We start from the raw sequence: 22,912 nt of genomic DNA, 5'->3' as shown, positions 1-22,912 counted from the left end.
TGCTTCTCGTCAGCGAAAAGGAGAAGCGAGGCCTGAGCTGCGGAGGGTTTCAGGGGGAGGGCGTGGTTGGCATTTCATGGCTGAAGTACCTGCGGGGTGGGGGCGCTGCCTGTGTGAGCCTGCCCGAGGAGCAGGGACAGGTGTCACTGCCATGGCCTGGGCCTGCCAAACCTTACCCCTTACCCCTCACTTCTGTGCCCATGAGGGTCAGCCTCGCCCTACTCCAGGGTACAAGAGCCGCTGGGTGCTGATGTGAGCTTGCTCATGCACTCAGAAAGGTGGAGGACATGGTTATGGTCACATATCCTGCAGTCCTGCCCTTGGTTTTTGGCTGGCAGCTTTATCCTGCCAGCATCCCAGCAGGACATCTCCAGGTGCTCCTGGCCCAGGGCTGGGCTGCCCAGGAGCTGCCACACATCCACCCATGGTAGGTGCACAGGGTCCATGTGCTGTGAAGAAATACATCCTCTGAGTGAGACTCCTGTGACAGGCAGGGTATCCAGCCTGCTGGAGCTTAGCAGGACAAGCCCATACTGAACTGCGAAAGATTTAATTCTCATTCTCCTTCTCTTTTTTTCTTTCTCATAGTGTCTTCTACAGTGGAGTAGCTGTGGGACAAAAAATGTGTCCTAAGGGAGTGGAAAACTATGTGGCATCCATGGTGCTGAGTGCAGTTGGTGACACGGTGGCATATTACAACGGGAGATGGGAGTTCCAGAAGAGTGGCCCAGTCATCCACAAGGAGCTGGCAGACATGGGGGGGCTGGCCAACATCAGCCTCCAGGGCTGGATAGTCAGCGATGACACCGTGATGCACTTGGCCACGGCCGAAGCCCTGGTAGCAGCCGGGAAAAACCCAACGTTCCCACATCTCTACACTCTGCTTGCAAGGAACTACAAGGAGTGCATGAATGACATGGCGGGCAGAGCTCCAGGTAACCCCTCCATCCTGCTGTCTGGGTAGAGCTCTGCTGTTGCTCATGTCTCTCCTGCAGCTGGGAGCTGGCGCTGGCCTCGGCTCTGCTTTGGGCTGTTTACTGTATTCCACGTAAAGGAAAAGTCTTCCACACTCAGTACTACCTGTTTCAGGATGAGCTAAAGAGAACAGAATAAGGCAAGCTGAAGTGGTTTGGGCTTCTCTGAACTAGATTAAAAAGATGTTGTTTTGTTCACATTTACAAAACATTCTTATGGGTGTGTTTGAGGCCTAGCCTGAGCTCAGGAAGGGTGACAGCTTTTGAACTTGGGATTCCTACATTCAGTGGCTAAAAAATTCACATTCAGCTACTGTAATGCACACCCTGAGATGCACCCCACAGAATTAATACAGAACTTCTCATTATAAACACAACAAATTACATGTAAAATATATTAAAGGATACAGATCCTTGCTTGGAGTAATTACACTTATTAAACCCAAAGTCTGCTGGTGGCTAGCTCTGCATGCCCAATTTCTGCACCAGGACAGTCAGGTCAATGTTCTTTTCTGAACCCTGTACTTCCATCAACTCTCTTTTCTCTGCATAGACACATTGGTGCTGAGTTTGTGTCACAAGCAGTGGGCCAGCAGTATTCAGGAAGGGCACCTTGACGGGCTACAGTAGCCAAGACATGTACAACATATCCCTGTGGTTCCTAACTCACCCAGCCCTCCTGACCCAGCTCTTCCCCGAGGATTCCATCTGTCTCTGTGCTCGTGGCCCAGGCTCTTCTGGATGCTTGGATTTCATTTAAATTGGAGCTGCTTAGGCTGGGCCTCTAATTTGACCAGCACAGGAGGCATGAAGTATCCAGGAGACGCTCAAATTCAGCAGTCCTGTGCAAAGTTTATACATTGTAATTGTATGTATGCTTAGATGTGCTTATTTGGAGTGGCCAGAGTATGTCAAGAGTGTTCTGTCTTGGCATTAAACATGGGAAAGGCCAAATCTTGCCACTGAGCATAGTGTATTGGAGCTGTGCATTTCCAAAATAAACCAGGTTGGAAACCTGAACAGGAATTTATTCTGCTTACCTTTCCTCAGTGGGCTCCTGTCCTTGTGTAAAGAACTAAATTATCAGTCTTCTTTTAACACCCACACTCCCAGCTGTTGGAGTGGCCTAATTAATAAAATATTTAGGAAGGGGTAATGATGCTTGTTAGGACAGCTGAAGGTGGCAGATAAAACTTCCAAGAGATTCATGGTAGTTTTGGTGAAGCAGCATAGTTTAGTTTCCCCAGCCAAGATGGACTAACCACAGCTGCCAGTGAGACAGCACCTGGAAGGATTTTCACTCTCTAACCTTGGTGACTAAAACCTAAGATGAAAAGGAGAAAACCTTAAAGTTTAAATATTAGTAAATAATATCTAAGGATAATAGGACACCTACTGCATTCCTTCTGTGACTAAAACTGAGCTGCAATATGCCCAAAAGAAGTTCCTTTTCCTGGAAGTGATGAATTTGAAAGCAAACTTGCTATGGACATTAAGAGGAGTGACAAGGAAAGGTGAGATTATCTAGGTAAAAATAGAAATACACATTGCTTAGTGGGCCAAAGACAATTAAAAATTTTGCAATCAGAATTGCTCCTGCTGCATGTATAAAAGGCATTCAGCTCTGAGAGTTTAAATCCTGACCCTTAGCAGTTCAATTCCCACTGAAGGGAATACCTAATCCATACCCTGAAAAGCTATCTGGATTCTCCATGGCATATTGATAAGTTCTAATGATTAAAGCTGCATGCCAATAATTTATTTTGGCAGTTCAGAACAAATGGATTTTAACTGAGAACATAACCCAAGGTGGTGCTCTTCTGGCCTAGTACTCACCAGGGAATTGCAGCCCTGAAGGCTGAGAATAGAAAGTTGCTGTAGGAACTTTTGCCCAACACAGAAGAGGTTTCCTTAGAACAGTGGGGGAAAGTCACATTGATGGCTCACATGAGGCAGTCCAGACCTGAAAACCCAAAGCTGCAGTAACAAAGGGATTCCCACAACGTTCTGAGTCACAGGACAGCCACAGCAGGGTCCCTCAGAGACACAGCCCCAGGAGAGAACTCTGGGGCTAGTAATTCAACGACAAGGTAATCCCTACACCCACTACTGCTATTTGTGATGTGCCACAGCCCCAAATTCATTGTTCCTTGCAGATTATAAAGCCAGTGAATTAAGCAACACATGCACAGACATACGTCTTTTTTCATGGTACAACTAAAGCACTTCTTCAGGAAACCTTCTGCTTCAAAATTGGTCATAGTGCTCTGCCTTTGGAATTATTTACCACTGTGTGGTTTGTTTAACTCACCTTTTTTTATGTGTACTAATAAATCCCAAACAACTGTTACCTGAGGTTTCTTGGTCCTATCCCAAAAATTGAGTCTAGCTGTTCTTGAAACTTTGTCAGCTTGCCCTAATTCACACACTTTTTCCTTGTATTTCTTCTTTCCTTAGACCAATACCATGCTTAGGTTACTTTTAACTTCCTGTTGTTGGTGCAAAGGATTCCTAACCTGGATGTACAGGATTTCCAAAACAATTTGCTAATTCAGAAACTCCCTACAGCAGTTTTTTAAAAACTTATTTATAGAAATAAAAACCTGATGTGATTCCATCTTAGTCTTCCTAAATCGGCTTTCCAATGTTTTAATATTTTAACTGTTTAAAAGTGTGAGGGATACTACTTTTAATACTTCATAAATTGTAAGTCTTAGCTGTCATACACTGGTTTGGTATACACATTGTCATACACTGGTTTACACAATTTTTTCCACTTGCAAGTTATCAGTAGTCATTTCCTAAAATAATATGCACAGGCTTAAAGCTGCAAGCAAATTGTATTGCAAAATAACCAGTCTTTCTTTCCGTTTAAAGCCTTGTCATCTTCCCTTTTATTTTAGCTACAATTAGTGCAAGAACAATCTCACTTTTATCAAGGATTGAGGTGTGTGGTCTCGGCCTGCACAGACAGGTCTTGAAGAAATTATTTTCTCAAAGTTTCAGCAAGAGTAATCTTTGCATTTGTTATGCAGATTTTGATTTTAAGCTTCCTTAGTCTCGGTGCTCTCTCCCTTCCCCCTTGCTTTCCTGGAAGAAGTTCTCTTTTACCAGAATTGACAAATAGAATAGTTGGAACAGCTTTTTAAAAACGTGGCTTTGTTTGACAGGTTCATTTTAATGTCCTGTTACAGGTCACTGGGTACAATGCTTGGTATGGTGAGATTTTTAGAAAAATGTCTCCATTTTCTGTTAGTCATCATGAAGTTGGAAATTATGCTGCTATCCCTCTTAACAATTTTGATGCATGGCAGCCAGCACTGAATTAGTAAACTACGTGAAATTTAGGGGCCTGGACATGTTCCCACACTAAGACATGTTCCCACATGTTCCTAAAAGCAAACTCACAGAGACTTCAGTTAGAGGCTGGTTGTGACTGGTCCCAGTATAGCTAAAGACACTTGGCCCAGCACGTGACATTATTCCCGACAGTAGCCAGCTCTTAGTTATTTTTAGCCTATGTCCAGAAGCCAGTCTTAGAGCTGTGCTTGGATTTGGAGATATTTCAGTTACAAGGGTGCTGCAAATGCAGATGAAACAGGCTGCCATGAACCAAACCCTACTGCCAAACACGTACATGGGATTGCAGAAGCCAAGAGCCCTGCAGGGTACTCCGTGCTGTACCTGGCTGTGATGAGCAAGGCCACAGATCGTGGTGGCTGAGTTGCACCAAAGTGAGGTGAATTTGTTTGACCAGGCTTCTTCCTTGTACTCTATTCTATTTAGTTTGACTTCCAAAGTAACAGAGCACCTGCAAGTTCATCAGCTACCTGTCCCAGTGAGGGACAAAGTCTAGTTTTGGGGTTGTGGTAACAGCCAGCTGCTGCTGTTACCCTGTGTGTCTGAGAGAGGACTCAGCACACTGGGGTTACTCTGTTGAGCTCATTGTCCAGCACATTAAAACTTAAATGAAGCTGCTTGAAACCTGCCTTGATTTACCTTCCTGCTGGAAAAGAAGTATTTACAATTGGGCCAGAAGAGAAGACTAGGAGGAAAAAAAGTAAGGTAGAAGAGAATCAAAGATAATTCAATGTTCCAAACCTATTTCTTCTTTACACACAAGCATTTGGGCTTGGCTCTCAAAACATTTCACTGTCTTGGCTGGGGAAGCTGGCTGGGCTCTGAAATTTGGGGGTGTTTTCTTTGTCCTATAAATGTGTTGGACTAACAAGTGTTAGTCTGAAGAAGTAGCACTGGAAGAAACAGAGTAATTTCTTTAAAAAGTAAAAGAAATATGGAGGAGATGGAGGTGCGCTTGCCTCATTTCTTATAGTCTTTCTGTAGTTATCCTTTAGTGGCAGTGTTTGGAGATGACCTAGTGAGCTGGACAAACCTTTGGTCTCACCTAGTACAGCCGCTCCTCAGCTTATGAAAGAGGAGTCCAGTAGAGCCAGTCATGCAGACCGTGTTGAGGTGAGACAGGTGCTACAATCAAAGCTTTCTGACGAACTCAAACTGCAGCAAGGGACAGCTGAAAAACATTTTCTATCAGTACGTTCTTCTATTAGTAAGGAGCTTGTGGGGTCTCTGCCTTTACAAGTCCTGTGAAAAAGCAGTTACCTAGACTGGTCTTGTGTCAGAGATCCTACAACCTTTCTGTTTACAGAGAGAGATATCTAGGTATGTGTGTGTATATCTATTAGTATATATGGTTTTTTTGGATAACACAAAATGTAAATATAAACCATGTCAGTAAATGAGCAATGAGGTGTTTCCTACCCCCTAGACCTTTTAATTGCTTTCATAAACAAAAATTGTCAGGTCTGCTGGGGAGGACAGAGGTTGCTCCAGCAGTTTAAGGCAGGATATGTATGTGAGCAGACAACTTACGGTTTTAAAAGGAAGCTCAAATCCCTTACACAGAGCGATGCTTTCTTCCCCAGTGCCCTGCCTGTCTTCCTGCTGTTGCCAAGCTACCTCCTGCTGATGCTTGTGTTTCTCCCTTCTCTCGGGCTCTGCGGCTCCTGTCTCCAGGTGCCATGTCTGTGGAAAGCACCAGGAAGCTGGCTCCGGGGCGGCCCAATGGCTGGCGGATCCCGTTCAGCCCGCGGGCAGGGGGCTGCGGGGCCGCCATGCGCGCCATGTGCATCGGGCTGCGCTTCTACCAGCCCGCCCAGCTGGACACCCTGATCCAAGTCAGCATCGAGACCGGCCGCATGACCCACCACCACCCCACCGGCTACCTGGGGGCCCTGGCCTCAGCCCTCTTCACGGCCTATGCGGTGAACAGCGTGCCCCCCGTGGCCTGGGGCAAGGGGCTCATGGAGGTGCTGCCACGGGCAAAAGCCTACGTGCAGGAATCCGGCTTCTTTGTGAAGGAGAACATGGAGCAATGGTGAGCTGCATTCCCTGCACTGCCGTTTCTTAAAGCCCTTGTACCACAGGTCGAGCTCTGCTCATATTTAAGTTTCAATAATCACATTATGGCAGACTCCTAGGGCAGCACACACCTGGCACAGGATCAAATCAATTCAGAGTACCTTAACTTGGGGGAAAAAAAAAGGTGGGTTTTGTTTGGGTCAGGTACTTGTGACCATTTTTCGGATCTAGTATGAAGTAGGTAGACTTGTCATCTCATGCAACTGTGATCTTATGAAAGATGGCAAGCAGGGCTGGGGAACAGCATCAAGCTTAGGGCTGAGCTCAGTTTGAAAGTTATAACCAAATCTGCATATTCAGTACACCTCTGTGTGCAGGGGCACACACAGAGGTAGAGCTGCTCTGAATTTGGGAGGATGACTCAGTTCTCACTCTGAGCCTTTGAATCCTGCAGGTGCTGGGCTGCCTTCTCCCATGTGACAGGAGGGAGGGGAAATCTAACTCACTGAAACTTGTCCTTGTGCCTCTTACCGTAAATCATGCCCCTAGTTTTGACAATCGGGGGCCGCCTGCCATTTTGCTCGCTCCGGGCTCCTGACATGGCGCGTTTTCCGCTGGTGCCTGCGTGGTGCTCAGCTGCGTGCTGCTACCCTGGGACAACTTACAGCCGCTCCATCCCCTCCTGTTTGGCAGGTATTACTTCGAAGATAAGTGGAAAAAATACCTGGAGGAGAGAGGCATCTCGGACGGGGTCTCATCGCCCAAATTCCCGGCCAAGTACGGCGTGGAAGAGAGAGACTCGTTCTACACGTCCCTCAGCTACAGCGGCTGGGGGGGCAGCAGCGGGCACGAGACTCCACGGCCGCCATCGCCGCCAGCTGGTGGGGCGTCATCCACGCCTTCAAGGGCGTTCCCCCCAACCTCTACGCGCACCTGGAGTACAAGGACCGCCTGGAGAAGGTGGCCAAGGACTTGTACAGCATACTCTAGGCAGGAGGTGGCAGGGCACCCCTCAGGCACACTTACCCGTGCTCTCTCGCTTGGTTTGCAAAGCCACCGGATTAAATCTCAACAATGTAAGCCAGGGTCAGACCTGCCTTTTCTCTGTGTGCTGGCTTCAGTGGGGAGGCCACATCAGTGCTAGTTTGGGGCTGGTGGTTTGATGGGAACACACAGCGGTGCCCCAAGACATCCCTCCTGTGCTGCAGGGTGGCTGCACTTCGTCTGGTCCTCAAGAGGAGCAGGAGCACCCACAGCAGCCCTGCTGACGCTCCTGCTGCAGCAGGACAGGCAGCAAACCCCACTCAAACCCCCCAAACCAGCATCCTCCCCCTACAAGGGGGGCAGGGAGCACAAGCAGCCCATTGTGTCTGGGGACAACAGAGCTTTCTTATAAAATTATTTTAGCAGAGGATGTTTTTTGTTTCAAATAAATGTGGAAAAAAACCCCAAACCCAACCTTAAACCCAATTCTACAGCACTCTTGCAATACAGGTAGGAATGCATCATGCTACTTGCCTATTTCAGTGAATATGGGAGAATTCAAGACTCCTGACCAAATCCTTAGTTAAGGCAAAAGTGGGTAAGGAGAATTAAACAGGTTGCATTGTACATCAGCTTCTGCAGTGAACTATATTCTGCTTTCATCAAGGTTACTAAAAGTAATTTGCTTAACATTTGCTATGCATAATTCTATTAAAATAAGGTTTTTCTTCAAATCCAGACTATGACACACCAAAGTACTTTTACTGTTTTCAGAACAATTTCAAAACGAGTGTGTTCAATAAAAAGTCCTGACAGGCCTCTGTTAAATGTTCTATTATGGCATGGGGTTGAGGGTTGGATGGGGTAGGAAATCAGAGGTGCCAGGTGTCTGCAAGCTCCAGCTGCAAGAGAGAGGAGATGTGCTACCAGTGGTAGGGAGAGAAGTTATTGCATCAAGGAGTAGGGGCAGAGGGACAGGGTTCCCAGGAGGAGGGCCTCAGCACACCTTTATGCTCTGAGTGCACATAAAGGCATAATAAAAGCCCAGATCTCACAAAAACCAGCAGCAATAGGATTCACAATTTCAACACAGTTTACTACAGCTCTCGGGTGTGTTGTATAAAACATGTTTTAGTGCAACATAGTACAAAGTTTTTGTTGGGTTTTTTTAAACTTTTTTTTTTTAAAAATCCCAAACATTTTTCCACATCATGCATGGATAGGGTCTCTCTCTTTCTTCTTGGGTTCGTTACAGAAAGTTACTGCAGAGAGAGTGGTTTGAAAAGCTTTGTGTTAAAACTCATTACAGGAAGAGGCTGCCTTATAAAAACTGAGAGAAGTTTTAGACTGGGCAACACACTGCCAGAGCAATGGAGAAATGTCACCAGCAAGGTACATTCAGGGACCACTGTGGGGGCCACTTGCCAGGAAAGGCTGGGCTCTGTGGCAGGCCTCCAGGAGAGCCCTGCTCTGGGGGCAGACAGGCTGGCGAGGAGGAGCGTGGCTCAGGCGCAGAGCAGAGCTCTCCCAGGAAACAACGGCTCCTGCTGACTTCATTCTCTCTTCTTCCTTAAAGCTGAAGTGAGTCGTGGTTCCTGCCCAGGAGCAGTACATACAGGAGATAGAACAGTTAGGAAACAATACCCACTGGCTTGCAGCTGCAGCTGTTTGCACCTCAATTCTTCATTTCCATTCACTTCTCATCCCACTCCTCTCTCTGCAGACGCCTTAGCCAGAAAGGGAAGACAAGTGTGCGGGTGTGCAATACATACAGATATAGGAATGTGATTGTATGCATATGCTGGGGCCAGGAAGCAGTTACTTCTCCAGGAGGCAGACTTCACAGAGGGCGAGTGAAACTGGGGCTTCCCAGCAGAAGAAGAAACCAGTGCTGTTCTGGTGGAGGTGCAGAGGTGGCCAACTTCAAACATCTTAGCACGGGACGATCTGCAGCCATGTGGGTCCTCTCCCAGACAGGAGCGAGGCTTCATGGTGCAGATCTCCTACCTGAAGCTTCACCACCTCTGAAACATCAAGGCATCAGGGTCTAACTGACTTAGTGCTACAGAGCATCTGCTGAGGTCCCCTCTGCTCCCAAAGAGCAGTCCGACCCTCCGGAGAGGACGACGGCTGTGGGTATGGCACCTCTCACACATGAGGCAGGGGGCTCTTGTGGCTGCACCCGTCCGCCCCTGCTTGGCTTCAGCCATGCTGCAAAAAAAGAAATGGCCGGATTTGCCAGGAAGACATCAAGGAAGACAACAAAAGGCCATTTTTGGCAAACATTTTCTTCCGCCAGACGTAACGCTTATGGGGGAGGAGGCGGTTCCTCCACAGGACAGGGCAGGGGTTCTTGGCATTAGGGGTGCAGGAGGTCAGGTGCCCCACGTGGCGAGAGCCCTGGTTTGGTTCACAAGAGCCATATCTTTCACAGAAAGAACAGCATTTCCTGCCACAGCGACTCTTACAAGGCAGGTGACGTTGCCAGGAGGGGGAGCTTATGGAGAAATGGATTCTCTTCCTAAAGTCTCAGAAACAAATGGCAGATGCACATACACGCAGGGGGAAGATTTCTCTTGGCCAAGGGGACAGGGAAATCCCCAGGGTGCTGATGTGCTGCAGGCCCCTTGCTTTGTCCAGGCTCACACTGGGGAGCAGGGCAGCCACAGGAAAACTCGTGACACATGGTCGTTAACTGCACGTCCCCACTACATGGCATGTTTGCTACTGGGCTCCTTGGCTGAACCATCCAGGGACTGTGAACCTGACCTGTGGAGCTTCTCCTTTCCTCCTTCCTAGAGTCTTTACTTTGGTCATGTTGAAGCCTTCAGAGACTGGATTAAGCCTCCCATTCCCAAATGACTGGGGCACAGAGGAGATCTGCCTCATCTGAGGTGGCAGCATGGACACCAGGGAGGAGCATGACTCTGGTGAGACCGTACAAGGACCCTCTTTGCTACAACACAGTCAGGGCTTTCAGGTGTCCTTCCTTTCCCCCCTTCAGTTACGTGAGACAAACTAAACTGCTTTTGTCCTGACCACAAGCACGCTCAATATTCAGTCTCTCCAAGACCTGGGAACACTCCCAAAAAGTGAATTGCTCCCTCCTGAGAAAACAAGTAAGGTGGAGGCAAGAAGATGCTGAGGCTACAGCCAGTCTTTGAAATGGACCTCTTGACAGACAGCCCAGTTAACCCCTCTGGGGACAGAGCTGGCTTTGTCTGTTTTGGAAGAGGGAGGAGCTAGCTCAGTGCACCTTGGGAAAGGATCTTCTTCACTGTGGCACTGAGTCTGAGAAGAAAAAACAGTCTATTTTGGAAAACATATCTGTTTACTTCCAAAGAGATTATCCTACGACCAAATACCCCCTGGGAACTCCACACTGTGTGGAGGGCAGGGAAAGTCTACAGTTCTTTGAGTGACCAAAAAAAAAAAAAGATAAAAAAGCAACAGCCAAAAAGACAGCAACTGATGTGAGTCAAATTAGTCCGAGAGGAACATCTGCTATGTACAGCAAGTGCCTCTGTCCATTGGGGTGAGGGGGTATGTTCCCACAGGTGCTGGAAGAAGCCTTGGACCTTCCTGCTCCTGCTGGCTGGGCAGAGCTCAGCCACTGTGTCAGAGCACAGACACGGTAACAAATGAAACAAGAACAACTAACCCCACTGTGCTCCTTGGGGCTCCCGGTGTATCTCTACTTCTCTCCCTCTGTGCGTCCCTACAGGTGTCTCTGCCTCTTTAGTCCATGGTTCCTGGGTGGATGCTGAGGACTGGTGGCTCTAGGCAAGTGGGAGAGTAGTTGAGGTGAGGCTCTTTGATCCACAGCAAGGGAACCCCATTCTTGCCCTCCGAGTTCTTGCTGGAGTTTCTGCTCTTGAACCGCACCAGGAGGATGGTGATGATCAAGATGCCAAAGATGGGGAAGGGGTAGAAGAACACAAAGTAGAAGAGGGCGTCATTGGAGCAGATGACAGACTGCAGTGTGGAGCCTGGAAAGAGACACAGGGTGGTCACATTTCATGGTTTCTCTCTAATCAGGACATGCAAACTTCCTCAGAAACATAGAAAATCAGATGCTCATTATTCTATGTCAAAGCAGGAGGTGGAGCCCTGAGAAAAATAACAGTGTTAGAACAGAAGAAAGTTCTAACAGGGCATGTTTCAGCTTTATCCCCCCCAAGAGTTTAATAAGTGATAGAGTCCTCTATTATTGTTATATTTTTGGAAAGTTTTTTTTGTTTAGGATTTTTTTTAGGAAGCTGAGAAGCTTCATAAAAAAAATGAAAATAATAATTATCTAATTATTTCCCCTGCATTTTACTACTTTAAAATGTAGCTAAAAATTGTTTATCCAACAAGCAGTTGTTTAACTAGTTTCATGTAAATTGTTTTAACTTAATGACCAATCACCATCCAACTGTGTCAAAACTCTAAAAACAATCAGGAATTTTCATAATCATTCTTAATAACCTTCTGTAAGTATCCTTTCTCTATTATTTAATATAATTTTAGTATAACATTCTATAATATAATATAATAAATATAATATAATATAATATAATATAATATAATATAATATAATATAATATAATATTAGTATAAGAATAAATAAAACTAAAAACATAAGAGTCAAATTCTCAATTCCTCTTTTGTCCTAAAAACCCCAAAAATACCACAGTCCTCCCTGGTGGAGATTTTATAGTCTCTTATAAGCTCTTGAGCTGATTGGAAAAGTACCAGCACCACAGATTTGCCCCAGTCCCACTCGCTCCTTGGTCTTTTCATCTTGGTTGAACAGAAGATGCAGGGGATGCTGGGGCCACGGCCCCAGACAGTCATCACCAGTTCTCACCTGCATCCTGCACGTGCACAGCCACCATCCCCGACTCCTCCTGGGCCAGCCGGTACCAGACGCCGTTGGGATCCGCCAGCCACTCCTCCACTCGGCACGAGTAGTTGCCCGTGTCGGCACCGCCGGCCTGCAGCACCGTCAGCCGGAAAAGCACCGCCGAGAGCCTCTGGAAGCGCAGGCGGCCCTCCCAGCGACCAGCCTCGGGGCTGAAGATGGCATCAGGGCCCACACTCAGCACCGATTCCCTCTCCTCCTCCTCCTCCTCCTCCTCGCCCTCCTCTGTGTGCTCGCCCGCCTCCTTGGCCCGCAGGCTGTACCACGTCACTGCGAAGTGGGACTCAGGGCTGGAGCGGGACAGGATGCTGCAGTCCAGAGGGAAGGACTCCTTCTCCTGCACCGTGAGATTGGTGGTGGCTGTGTCCACCTGCAAGGTGGGATCTGAGATGACAAAAATCAAGAGGTGAGTGCTGAGATATCATCAAAACCACCCTGTCTCAAAACAAACTGTCATTACTCTGGTGCTGGGAACAATCCAAGCAAAATCCAAATCTTGATGCAGCCTGCCAAGACTCACAGGGACCTCTGAGGCCAACCCTGCAGGCACGGCATCCTCACCTCACCACGCACCATCTGGCATGGGGTCAAACAGGTGCTGGCTGCAAGCACCATCTTACCCCTGCCCACCCTCATCCCAGCTAAGGGATGAGAGGAGAAAGCTGCTGCAGCTCATCCGGACATGCTATGTGGCAGGATACCAAGGTTTGGTGCATGTGCTATTCCTCCCCAGCTACTGCTGCACAGAACACTGCACTTCCTGCTTTTTATTTCTTTGAGAGTGCTCAAAGGACTTGAAAATCATTATGACAGAAGAGAAGACCTTTTCCAGCAGCTTGGAAAGTCATTTAGCTAAGAGGCTCCTCCATAGAGATGGTCTCAACACTGATGCAGCAAGGATGCTCCAAAAGTCTTCCTCATTTTTTTTCCTCTAGTGCTTGCTGCAAGGCTAAAGAGATGTTTTTACCTAACTGAGACACAGTGGCCAGAACCCACGATGAGTTGATTAAAGGCTGACTTCAAGAGCAATTAACATTTGGTTTAGTCATCTTGCCAGGGAGCACATACTCCAGGGATGACAATCAGTCTGGATCTAAGCTTTCATTTAAACATTAAAAAGCCCTTTCCAAAGTGGGAGCTGAGCAGGACGGGCAAGTCGATAGCTCACCGAAGAGAGAGGCACTTTCTTCTCCAGTGAGGAGAGCTGGGCAAGCCCTCCCTTGTGCAGACCCTGGGTGTCTCTCAGGAGGGAGCTGCTGTCCCTCAGCTCTCATCAGCCACAGAGCTGCTGTGCCCAGTGGGGTTCTCATGACAGCACCTACCCAACCCTTTTTAAATGGTTTCGTGAGGAAAACCTCAATTAAGGCCAGAGCTCTTCAGGCCATAAGCAATATGAGTATTTACAGTTCACACCTTCCCAAAGACTCCTGAAGCAGAAACAGGAATGAGTTAAGTAATGAAATTTTGGGGACTACGAAGGTAAAAAGGAGGAAGGGAAGGAAATGGCTTGTCAAAACTAACACAAAGCCTCCCTCACCTTTAGGGGTTAAACAGAAAGAGGAGAATTGATGTCTGAAGGTGCTGAGAGGTTTTTCCTCCCCTTGCTGATGATTATAGCCCTGACAGATGAGGCTGGAGATCCTCACTAATGAGACATGAGTCACAAGCACAGTTAGTCATTTTGTTAAGTACTGACTGCTATGAAACAAAAACAAACAACAACAAAGCACTTCTAGAAAAAAAAATCTTCAATTAGTGAACTCCCAACTCCCTCTCTTCTTCCCACTCCACATTCTTCTGCAATTCAAGAGGAGCCTCAGAGATTTCTCCTGCTGTTCATTATCCCCTCCATCAGGGCAAGCAATTATCACACTGGATGGAGAGCTGTACTGACAACCCAGCAGGGCACAGGGACTGCCTGGGGAGGTCTCTCTGCTCAAGCCACTTTGGCCAGCAAAACTTCCCAAGCAAAGATGTGGCTGATAAGAGCTCTGCTGTCCCCTGCTCCTCCTCCACAGTAAAAATCTCTGCCAGGAATGACCACTAAAATCTTTCCGGAACCTCATGCTTTTGCCAGCTCTGCTCCACAGTTACAAGGCTGACATCTTGCTGGAATGGGCAGCCATGAAGCACTGCAGATCATGCAGAGTGGTTGCTTTAGAATCTGGAAAGTACTCAGTGAAGGAGGACTGTACTGTTATTTGTCCTACAGCCTTTAAGATATTAACATTTAATCTTGAGTCATACACCTAAAAACCTAGGAAATTTGTATTTTCCAAGGTAAACTGCCTTTGCATCTTATCTGTTGTTAAAACAGGCAAACTTAGCAGAGTCCTCTGGGAATCTGCTTTTAAGGGTTCAGGAGTCCATCAGTGCTGGTCAGTTTTAAGGACCACCTCTTGGGAGCATAGCAACAGGCAACTCCACTGTGTCCTACATCAAGCAACGTTGGCTGAACAGCAACTCCTTGTGGAGCTCAAGAGGAGAAAGAAATTGTATGATCTCTGGAAATGAGGCTCTGCAGGAAGATTACAGAGCTGTAGTTCACGTATGCAGGGAGAAGAGACCAATGTCAAAGCTCAGTTAAAGTTGAAATTGGTCAGTGTTGTGTCAGCTCTTTTTTAAAGCTGTTAATAGCAAGAAGATGTCTGATACCTGTTGAAGATAGTTACCTATTTAATAGAGATGAAGAAAAAGCAGAGGCATTCAATGTTTTCTTGCCTAAGTCTTTAATAATACCGATAGACCTTGGGCTGCCCAGTCCCATGAGTCAGAGGACCACGAGTGCAGGAACAGTAACTTTTCCATCTGCAGACTCTGAAATTGTGAGGGATCAGCTGTGTCAGCCAAGTGTCCACAAGTCCATGGGGCCTGATGGGACTCATCAGGTGTTATGGCAGGGCTCCTCCTGAACATATCCAAGGGCCCTGGGGGTCTGGGGAAGTGCTTTTTGGCTGGAAGCTGGCCAGTATATATTCCAATTTATAAGAAGAACATGAGAGAAGACTCAGGAAACTACAGACCTGTTAGTCTAACCTGAGTTCCTGGAAAAACTATGGAGAAGATTATTCTGGGTACTGAAAGGCATTCAAAGAACCACGCAGTCATCAGACATAGCCAACATGGCTTCACAGAGGGGAAGTCTGGTTAAATAATTTAATATCCTTGTGTCACCTGCTGTGTCAGTGGATGAAGGGAAGGCAGTTTTTCAATTTCAGAAGGCTTTTCACATTGTCCCTCACAGCACCCTTCCAGCAGTGGGATGGAGGATTCATGGTGCACTGCCTGAAGAACTGGCTGAAGGGCAGAGTTCAAAGGGATACAGTGAATGGGGCTACTTCTGGCTGGTAACTGGTCATTAGTAGTGTTCCTCAGGGTTCAATTTTAGGGCCAGTGCTGTTCAACATATTTATCAAAGATCTGGATACAGGAGTTGAATGCACCATTAGCATATTTGCTGACAACACCAAACTGGGAGGTGCTGCTGATTCTCTTGAAGGACAAGAGGCCTTACAAAGTGATCTAGATAGAGTGGAGCTCTGGACTTTAATTAATGGAATAGAATTTAATGAGTTGAACTGACTGGATTTTACACCTAGGTCCAAGTAGCACCATGCACAAGTAGAACTAGGAGAGGAGTAGCTAGAGAGCAGCCCTGCAGAAAGGGATCTGGGGGTGCTGGTTGTCAGCAAGCTTAGTACGACTCAGCAGTGTGTCTCCACTGCCCTCTACACATGAAAGGACCTTGCCTCTGAGGCACACACCTGGGAAGCACATGTAGCTTCTTCCATCCTATTCTCAATCAAAATGTGAGTAAAATCAGGAGCCTACCCTATTTAATCTGCCGAAAGTGCTGAAAAAAAAGAGAAAATTGTAGATGCAGTGATGAAATGCCAAGCCCATCTAGTTGTATTTGCAGAACTTGTAAAAAGTTCTGCAAAGAAAAGCAAGAGTGCAATCAAGAAGAAAAAGGACTCAGTGTAGTCTGTGCTGTGGTCCTGCCCTGTGCCTGGACCCAGTGTCACTGACAGACAGATGGTGATTCGTGTCTGCCCTACTGACCTGGCTGCCTGCCGCGGGCCAGCCGTAGGCGCCGCTGTCGCGCACGGTGCAGTTGTGGATGGAGAGCAGGAAGAGGCCGGGGGCCGGGCTCTCCAGGTGCAGCCGGCCCCGCAGGTCGCCCAGCGCTGCCGGCTCCCCGTAGTGCAGCGTGCTCTGCCGGCTCAGCCAGGCCAGCACCTCCCTGTCGGCGCGGCCCGGCCGCCGCACGGACCACTCCACCGAGAGCTGGGATGAGGGGCTGCTGCGGTTCTTCACCAGGCACTCTAGGGTCACCCACTCGTTCTCCAGCACCGTCATGTTCTTGTGCGTCTGGCTGACCTGCAGGCGGTTATCTGTGGGAAAAGCCCGTTAGAAATGCAACGTGACCAAGGGCTGCAAGGGCCCTTTGTCACCCCATGAGCCCTTCCTGCATGGCCACAATCCTGGGGTGTGATGGAAGAAATAAGGAAGTAGAGGAAAAAATGATGGAGAAAGGAAAGGACAAAAAAATAGAGAGGAGGAGAAGAAAACAAGGCTTGTGTTTTTTAGGGTCTTCTGAAAATCTCAGGCTAGTCACCAACAATGCAGTGCATGGAATTGGAAACCCACAATCTCCCAGCAGAACCTTGGAGGTCCTAAGTGCACAGAGACCTAATGAAGGAGATCACACCTCACTCTTTTCTAGTTCCCCTCATAGGATGAGGCAGTAGCCTCATCACACCCCAACCAGTAAGCCCCCTGCTGTGGAAAAAGGAAAAAAACCAGCAAGGTAGAGAACAGACAACTGATAACAGGGAAGCCCCGCTGCAAAACAAGAAGTGGCATGAGGGCAAAGTCACCCGCAGTGTTTTGCTGCCTCAGGAATGTCCCTGGTTTGTGCTCCACAACTTCATTGATACACAGGAGGGTGACTGGAATCAGCTTTTACGCGAAATGACGTGTCCAACTCTCCCAAATCCCTCACAATTCTTTCCAGGGCCAGCCTGGACTTCCCTGGTACTGCTGCTGCAGCAAGCAACAAGCACTGTACTTCCCAGAGAGAGCTGGGTGATGCAAAGCAGGGGACAGTCACAGCCCCCCGTCCCTGATCACCCCTCAGCCATCCTGGGACTCTGCAGACAGAAATGAGGAGCTGGCACTGGCAGCAAGCCATGCCCTGCTGTGCTTCCTGTGTGTGTGACCAGGCAAAGCTGCACTGGGGCCCATATCTAACATCCCTCTTGCACCCTTGTCCACAGAGCTTGTGTCTAGCCAGCCAAATACAGACAGAGAAAATGCACTAAGCACCCTACTCCAGCCCTGATATCCAAATGCATCCATCCTGCCTGAGGGATTTTATCTTCCAGATACAGGCAGCTGGAGCAAGTAAGGACAAGGCAGGCTTCCTCATGAAGTACCAATGCTCTGGACAGTACTTGCCTCCCTGCCTCTTCCCTGTGCCCCAGCTTGTGGGGGCTATATTTAGCTCCTCCACCAGCTCACCTTTATCAGTGTAATCCACTGCTCGGAAACCACCCACAGAGCAGATTTCTCCTTTCCTGGCAGCCAGCTTCCCACCTCATTAAACATTATTCCCATCTCATATGCAAAGGGAAATGACACAAGGCTCCCTGTGCCTGCCAGGATCCAGGCACTGAGTAAAATTAAAGTGTGTGCAAGACATAAAATCGCTTTTCCAGACTCGCACAGACACAGGGGTTCTCTCTCAGTAAGTCACTAGCTGACACTCTTGCTACATGATGCTCTCAAGGATAATGAAACCTGGCTGGATGCAGTGGCCCTATAGACTATGGGGGATGGACAACCTTAACATGGGGACACTGAAAGGCACACAAGCTCAGTCTGGAGGAACAGGAGTCACATCAAAGGAGGGAAAACCCCTCCTTCCACGCAAGGATGTGCAGGCATGAGGATGCAAGGACAGGGTGGCAATCTCACAGGAGCCAGTGCCAAGAGGACCCCACCTGGCTGCTTGACGGTGACCTCGGTGCGGCCCGACACCTCCTCTGCCAGCTTGTACCAGGCGTGCCCGGCCCGCTGCCGGGTCGGGCTGAAGAGCCCGCCCGAGGCAGAGCGCTCGAACTGCAGCCGGCCCCGCAGCCCCTCCTCCTCCGCGTAGGTGCCGTACTCGAAGGCAGAGCTGTGCGTGGTCTTCAGGATGAGCTTCCCATCGGCGTCCGAGGGCTTGTGCACGTACCACAGCACGGCAAAGTGGGAGTCGGGGCTGGTCTGGGACTTCACCGAGCAGTTCAGGGGGATGGGCCGGTTCTCCACCAGAGTGATGCTGCGCTTCGACTTGCTCACCTGCAGCTTGGTCACTGCCAGGGGAAGGGAGAAGGATGGAGAGAGGTGGGTCATTAACACAGGAAAGAAATTCACCAGATTTGGGGTGGGCCAGAGAGTGCCCTCTTGCTTGGGTCCCACATACCTTTAAGACATTTACATATTCTACCAAATCTCTCCTTTCAACCCCTATCTACTCCTGGATCCTCCCACTGTGTCCCTCAGAAAGAGAGGCTGCTTTTTCACAGTCTGACCTTTGAAAGACTCTTTAATTCATAGTGGTCTAAAGCATCAGACTTAGTAAGATGACTACACCCAAACTCAGTGGTTTTTCTCATGGTGAAATCATACCACTTGTACCTCAGGGCAATGAGCTGTTGACCAGTTCCAGAGAAAACCACTTCTGAGAAAGCAAATTAAATGAGACCCCAGTGCTGTCACATGGCAGCCATCTCAGTGAGATGCATCCCACAGACACGCAATAGCTAGGGGAGGAAGTGCAGGCACAAGTGGAAAAGGAGAAACAGCGCCAGACTGGAAGGGATCAGCAGGGAGCAAGCTCTGCTCCCACAGCCAGGAGATCTGGCTCCAAGTCCACCACAAACTGCACAGCCTAGGACAAGCCAGAGGCTCATCACCTCTCTTGGCTTCCCAAGCACAAGTGCAGTTCCCACGCTGTAGCTAAGCAGTCCCATGGTGTTGAGGATGATGCAGCAGAATCATTAGCTCTAGTTCCTGTAAGGAGAGACACACAGATTCCCAATTCCCCTCTCCCTGTACAAACACAAGACAGAGCCTCTGCTGCAGTGTGTGCTCAGGCTGTGCCTGTCACCCCAGCCCTGAGCCAGGGCACTCCTGTTGGCAGAGGAGGACACAAGGCGCCCTCCTGTGACACTTGTGCTCGGAGTGCCCTGGAGTCCCCGCCAGCTACAGATGGGGAGAGGGGCAGCTCCCACCCAAGCAGACATACCCCTGTTCCACTCTGACAGGGGGAATGCTGCCTTGCTGCTGACAAGCTGCAAATCTCTTAAATCAAACGTGAAGAGCGCACGGGTCCAAGTGGCACGACGCAAGTGTGGCACCACAGGCACAAACAACTGAAGGCTGCCAGGGGACCTGTGCCCATCCACACCCTGGAAACACATCCCACGCATCCTGTGTTTGTGAGGAAGCAATGCTGTCTTCTCCCTCTCACCAAGGCATGGACTCCTTGCTTTGCATCATGCTTTGCTTCCAGCTTCCCTTGGGCACCAGGGCCTCGGATGCCTGTCGGCACAAGTGATGAGTGACAGTGCCCAGGGAGAGGATGGGCACAAACAACTTCAAATGGGAGGAACTCCCACCACAGCACTGCTTTCTGCGCTATCACATCTGAGATAGGCATCCTGGTATCGCATCAGACATTCCCCTGGAGCCTGCATTGCCCGTGGCTTTAATCAGTATGCTAATAAAGACTCCCTGCCTGGTGCCTGTGCTATGGCATGCAGACACTGGAGGAAGGAAAGGAGGGAAACTATCCTTGTTTTCCCTCCCTAGGGACTTCAACCTAATGGAAAGAGTCAGTGTCACCCTCTCGTATTTCTGCCATACCCCAGACACATTCCTTCCCCTTTGTTTCACTCCTGGACAACAGCCTTAGCCACCACACCCACCCTCATCCCACCTTTTTGGCTCACCATTGGTTAAGAACGGTTATTTCGAGCATTAATCAATCTTCCAAGTCCCTAGGAGATGAACCAATAAAGGAGAAGGTGGTTCTCAGCAGTTTCCTTTCTCCCCCAGCCCCCTTTCCAAACAGTTTATTTTTAATTGGTACTGGATTATTTTCTGCAACCGTTACTATGGAAACCTTTGTTACTATAGCAACTGTGTATGTAAAGTCAGTAGCCCTATATCTATTAAAATGCAGTATATACACACACGCTGTGTGTGGTGGGTTGCTCAGTATCAACACACGCACACACACACACACACACACACACACACACACACACACACACACACACACACACACAGCCAGGGTACACACAGACCAGAGCTGCTGAGAGGCAAGCACCCCTCCCTCACAGTGCTCTTCCCACATTGCAGCACCTCCAGGAGATGAAATGAGGATGGCTGACACTGAGTAAGTCTAATCTTAGTGTTTGGGGCAACAGACCCACCTTGTACATGACAGATGTATTCCACTGAAGCAGTGAGGGCTTGTTCCCAGACCACAATCACAGTAATTGTCACTGTGTACAAACAGCATGGGCCCCTGAGGTCATCCAAGGACTTTCAGATGGCCCCTCAGCAGCTTTCCCATGCAGCTTTCCCTGCATGCAGCTTCCATGCAACCTTTGGGAAGAAATCTTTTTGAGAGTAATGGGGAAGCAATCTTATTAACTCTGGCAAAAATGAGATCTTAAATTTCACACACACACACCCCCATCCTTCCAAGCCATCCTTGGCAGCCACTGCAGCCAGCAGTCAGGAATTTGCCCACATTTGCACTGAGTCCCTAAGATATTGATGAGGTAGTGCTTCTACAGCTGCTCCCAGCTGGAGCAGCAAGCCCTGGCACGGAATCACAGGTCTTCTCTTTGCCAGACTATACTCTTGCAGAGGTTCATAACTGTGCATGAAGTTTCCTCTAGATTAGAGGTATCAGTGATATGTAATGACATCCCTGCCAATGCACTTTTCATCAGACATGAATTATTTTCCTAAGGGAGGCACACCGCAGAAGATGCAAGTGCAGGTTCTGTTTCCCTCCCACAGAATTAGAGAGGACATTCTCAGTCTTTTCCAATTCTGCGAATGCCAAATGCTTCCACATCCTGGGGCTGGTTCCTGCATAGTACGCAGGCATCCATCTCTTCTTCATAACCTTTTACAGATCCTACAGTAGTGATTCAAGGCTTTTATGGACTACAGACTAATAACAGCTAAGTTGGAAATCCTGTGGCACACAGGATGGGGCAGCCCCACTCTCAGGGGAAAGATCCTGGTTAAGACATGGGAAGCTTTGTGGGGTAACTCACACTTCTGCTCTGTCATGGGGCTGATCATCAGCCACTGTTCACAGACACGCAAACAATTCCACAAAGCTCATTCTGCATTTGAGAAAAATTATTTAAAAAGGGGAAACCAGATAATGTTGAAGTTGGTGGTCCAGGGTAATGGGAGTGGCACAATACAATGCCAGGGAGTCCATCCATCTCTTCCCATAATGGTGGTAAGTCTATTCCAGTGCAAACTGAGTCCCTCCATGCCACATGCAGCTTGCCAGGTCATGTTTGGAGATGTTGCCATGACATGGAAATGGTTGTAGCTGCTGGCGCACCAGTGAGGTTGCAAGAAGTCTGACACCCCAGGCACCCAGCCAGCGAAACCTCACCCTACTGACAAGGGGGAAACTCCCTTTCCTGGCTAGAGGATTTGCCTGGGCAGAGAGCCAGGAAAGGGCTTGGCCTTCAAATGCTGAGTTGATCAGGTGTGCCCCAGGGGCTGGGGTTTAGGTGAGGCAGGGCTGCTCCAGCCCCGTGTCAGGCAGCAGAGGTGGTGGGCACAGCAGTGTGAACACACACAGTTGCCCAGCATTTTCTGCTGGCTGTCAAGAGGCTGATGTTCTCCTAACAGCCTCCCAAACATCTGCTCTGTGAGAGGAACAGGTGCCTGCGTCTAGGTGAAGTTACTGTGCATATCATCTGCAAACCATAATCCTTGTTGCCACAATGTCTCCTGGCTCCCTGGAGAGTGCCAGTAAAGAGGATATTGTACCTTAATGTACTGTAATTGGCCCTACATATGCTATTAAGGCTTTCAATTTACAGTGGCAACAAGTCATGGCTAGAAACCTCTTTGTTATTTTTATCATTATCTCAAGATGCTTGTGGCAGCTTCTGGTCCTCAGAGCTTGCACCTCTGTCTGGGACCTCAGGTCAGACACACCTTACAAACACATCAAGCTATGACACAGCCAGATCCTCTCTACAAGCTGATAGGTAGTAGATGTTTTCCCCACACCATCAAGCAGGCAGTCAGTCTCTTCAAGCTGAGCGTGTGGTAAGCACAGTTATACAAATATTTGGGGGAAGGGAGAGCAGTCATCAGAGGAGGAGGACAGAGACAGTGATGTGATTCATGGTTTTTCTGCTGACTTGGTGCCTCTTGGCTCCCTCCCCTCTGTTTCCTAATCATCAAGCTGGGGTTACAACACTTACCTTTAGCAAAGCACTTTGCAATCTGTACCTAAAAATGCTGTGATAAGAAGATGCTCCATCTCAAACACCTTACATCCTTTTGCCTTGTAGGCAGCAAGGAAACACAACAGCAGGAGCTTACTCCCCACCTGGAGCCACTA

At 48.5% G+C, this 22,912-nt stretch overlaps 2 protein-coding genes across 2 annotated transcripts in view; one reads left to right on the top strand and one right to left on the bottom strand.

The window, feature by feature from the left end:
* The first annotated feature begins 594 nt into the window (after window positions 1–594).
* ADPRH (ADP-ribosylarginine hydrolase) lies at window positions 595–7,487 on the top strand. The gene is given in 4 exon segments (XM_031058123.1): window positions 595–935; window positions 6,009–6,369; window positions 7,047–7,201; window positions 7,204–7,487. Coding segments are annotated over 4 exon segments (969 nt in total). The 5' UTR covers window positions 595–622; the 3' UTR covers window positions 7,344–7,487.
* Window positions 7,488–8,407: 920 nt separating this feature from the next.
* The window catches only part of IGSF3 (immunoglobulin superfamily member 3), a 67,434-nt gene continuing 52,929 nt past the window's right edge, over window positions 8,408–22,912 (bottom strand). The window contains 5 exon segments of the mRNA XM_031058124.1: window positions 8,408–11,326; window positions 12,190–12,627; window positions 16,306–16,315; window positions 16,318–16,637; window positions 18,249–18,602. Of these exon segments, the coding sequence (XP_030913984.1) occupies window positions 11,076–11,326; window positions 12,190–12,627; window positions 16,306–16,315; window positions 16,318–16,637; window positions 18,249–18,602 (1,373 nt within the window). The 3' untranslated portion in view covers window positions 8,408–11,075.

The sequence above is a fragment of the Geospiza fortis genome, unplaced genomic scaffold (genome assembly GCF_000277835.1).
Source record: "Geospiza fortis unplaced genomic scaffold, GeoFor_1.0 scaffold72, whole genome shotgun sequence".
NCBI classification, from domain to species: domain Eukaryota; kingdom Metazoa; phylum Chordata; class Aves; order Passeriformes; family Thraupidae; genus Geospiza; species Geospiza fortis.
This window is presented reverse-complemented; position numbering and strand designations above follow the sequence as displayed.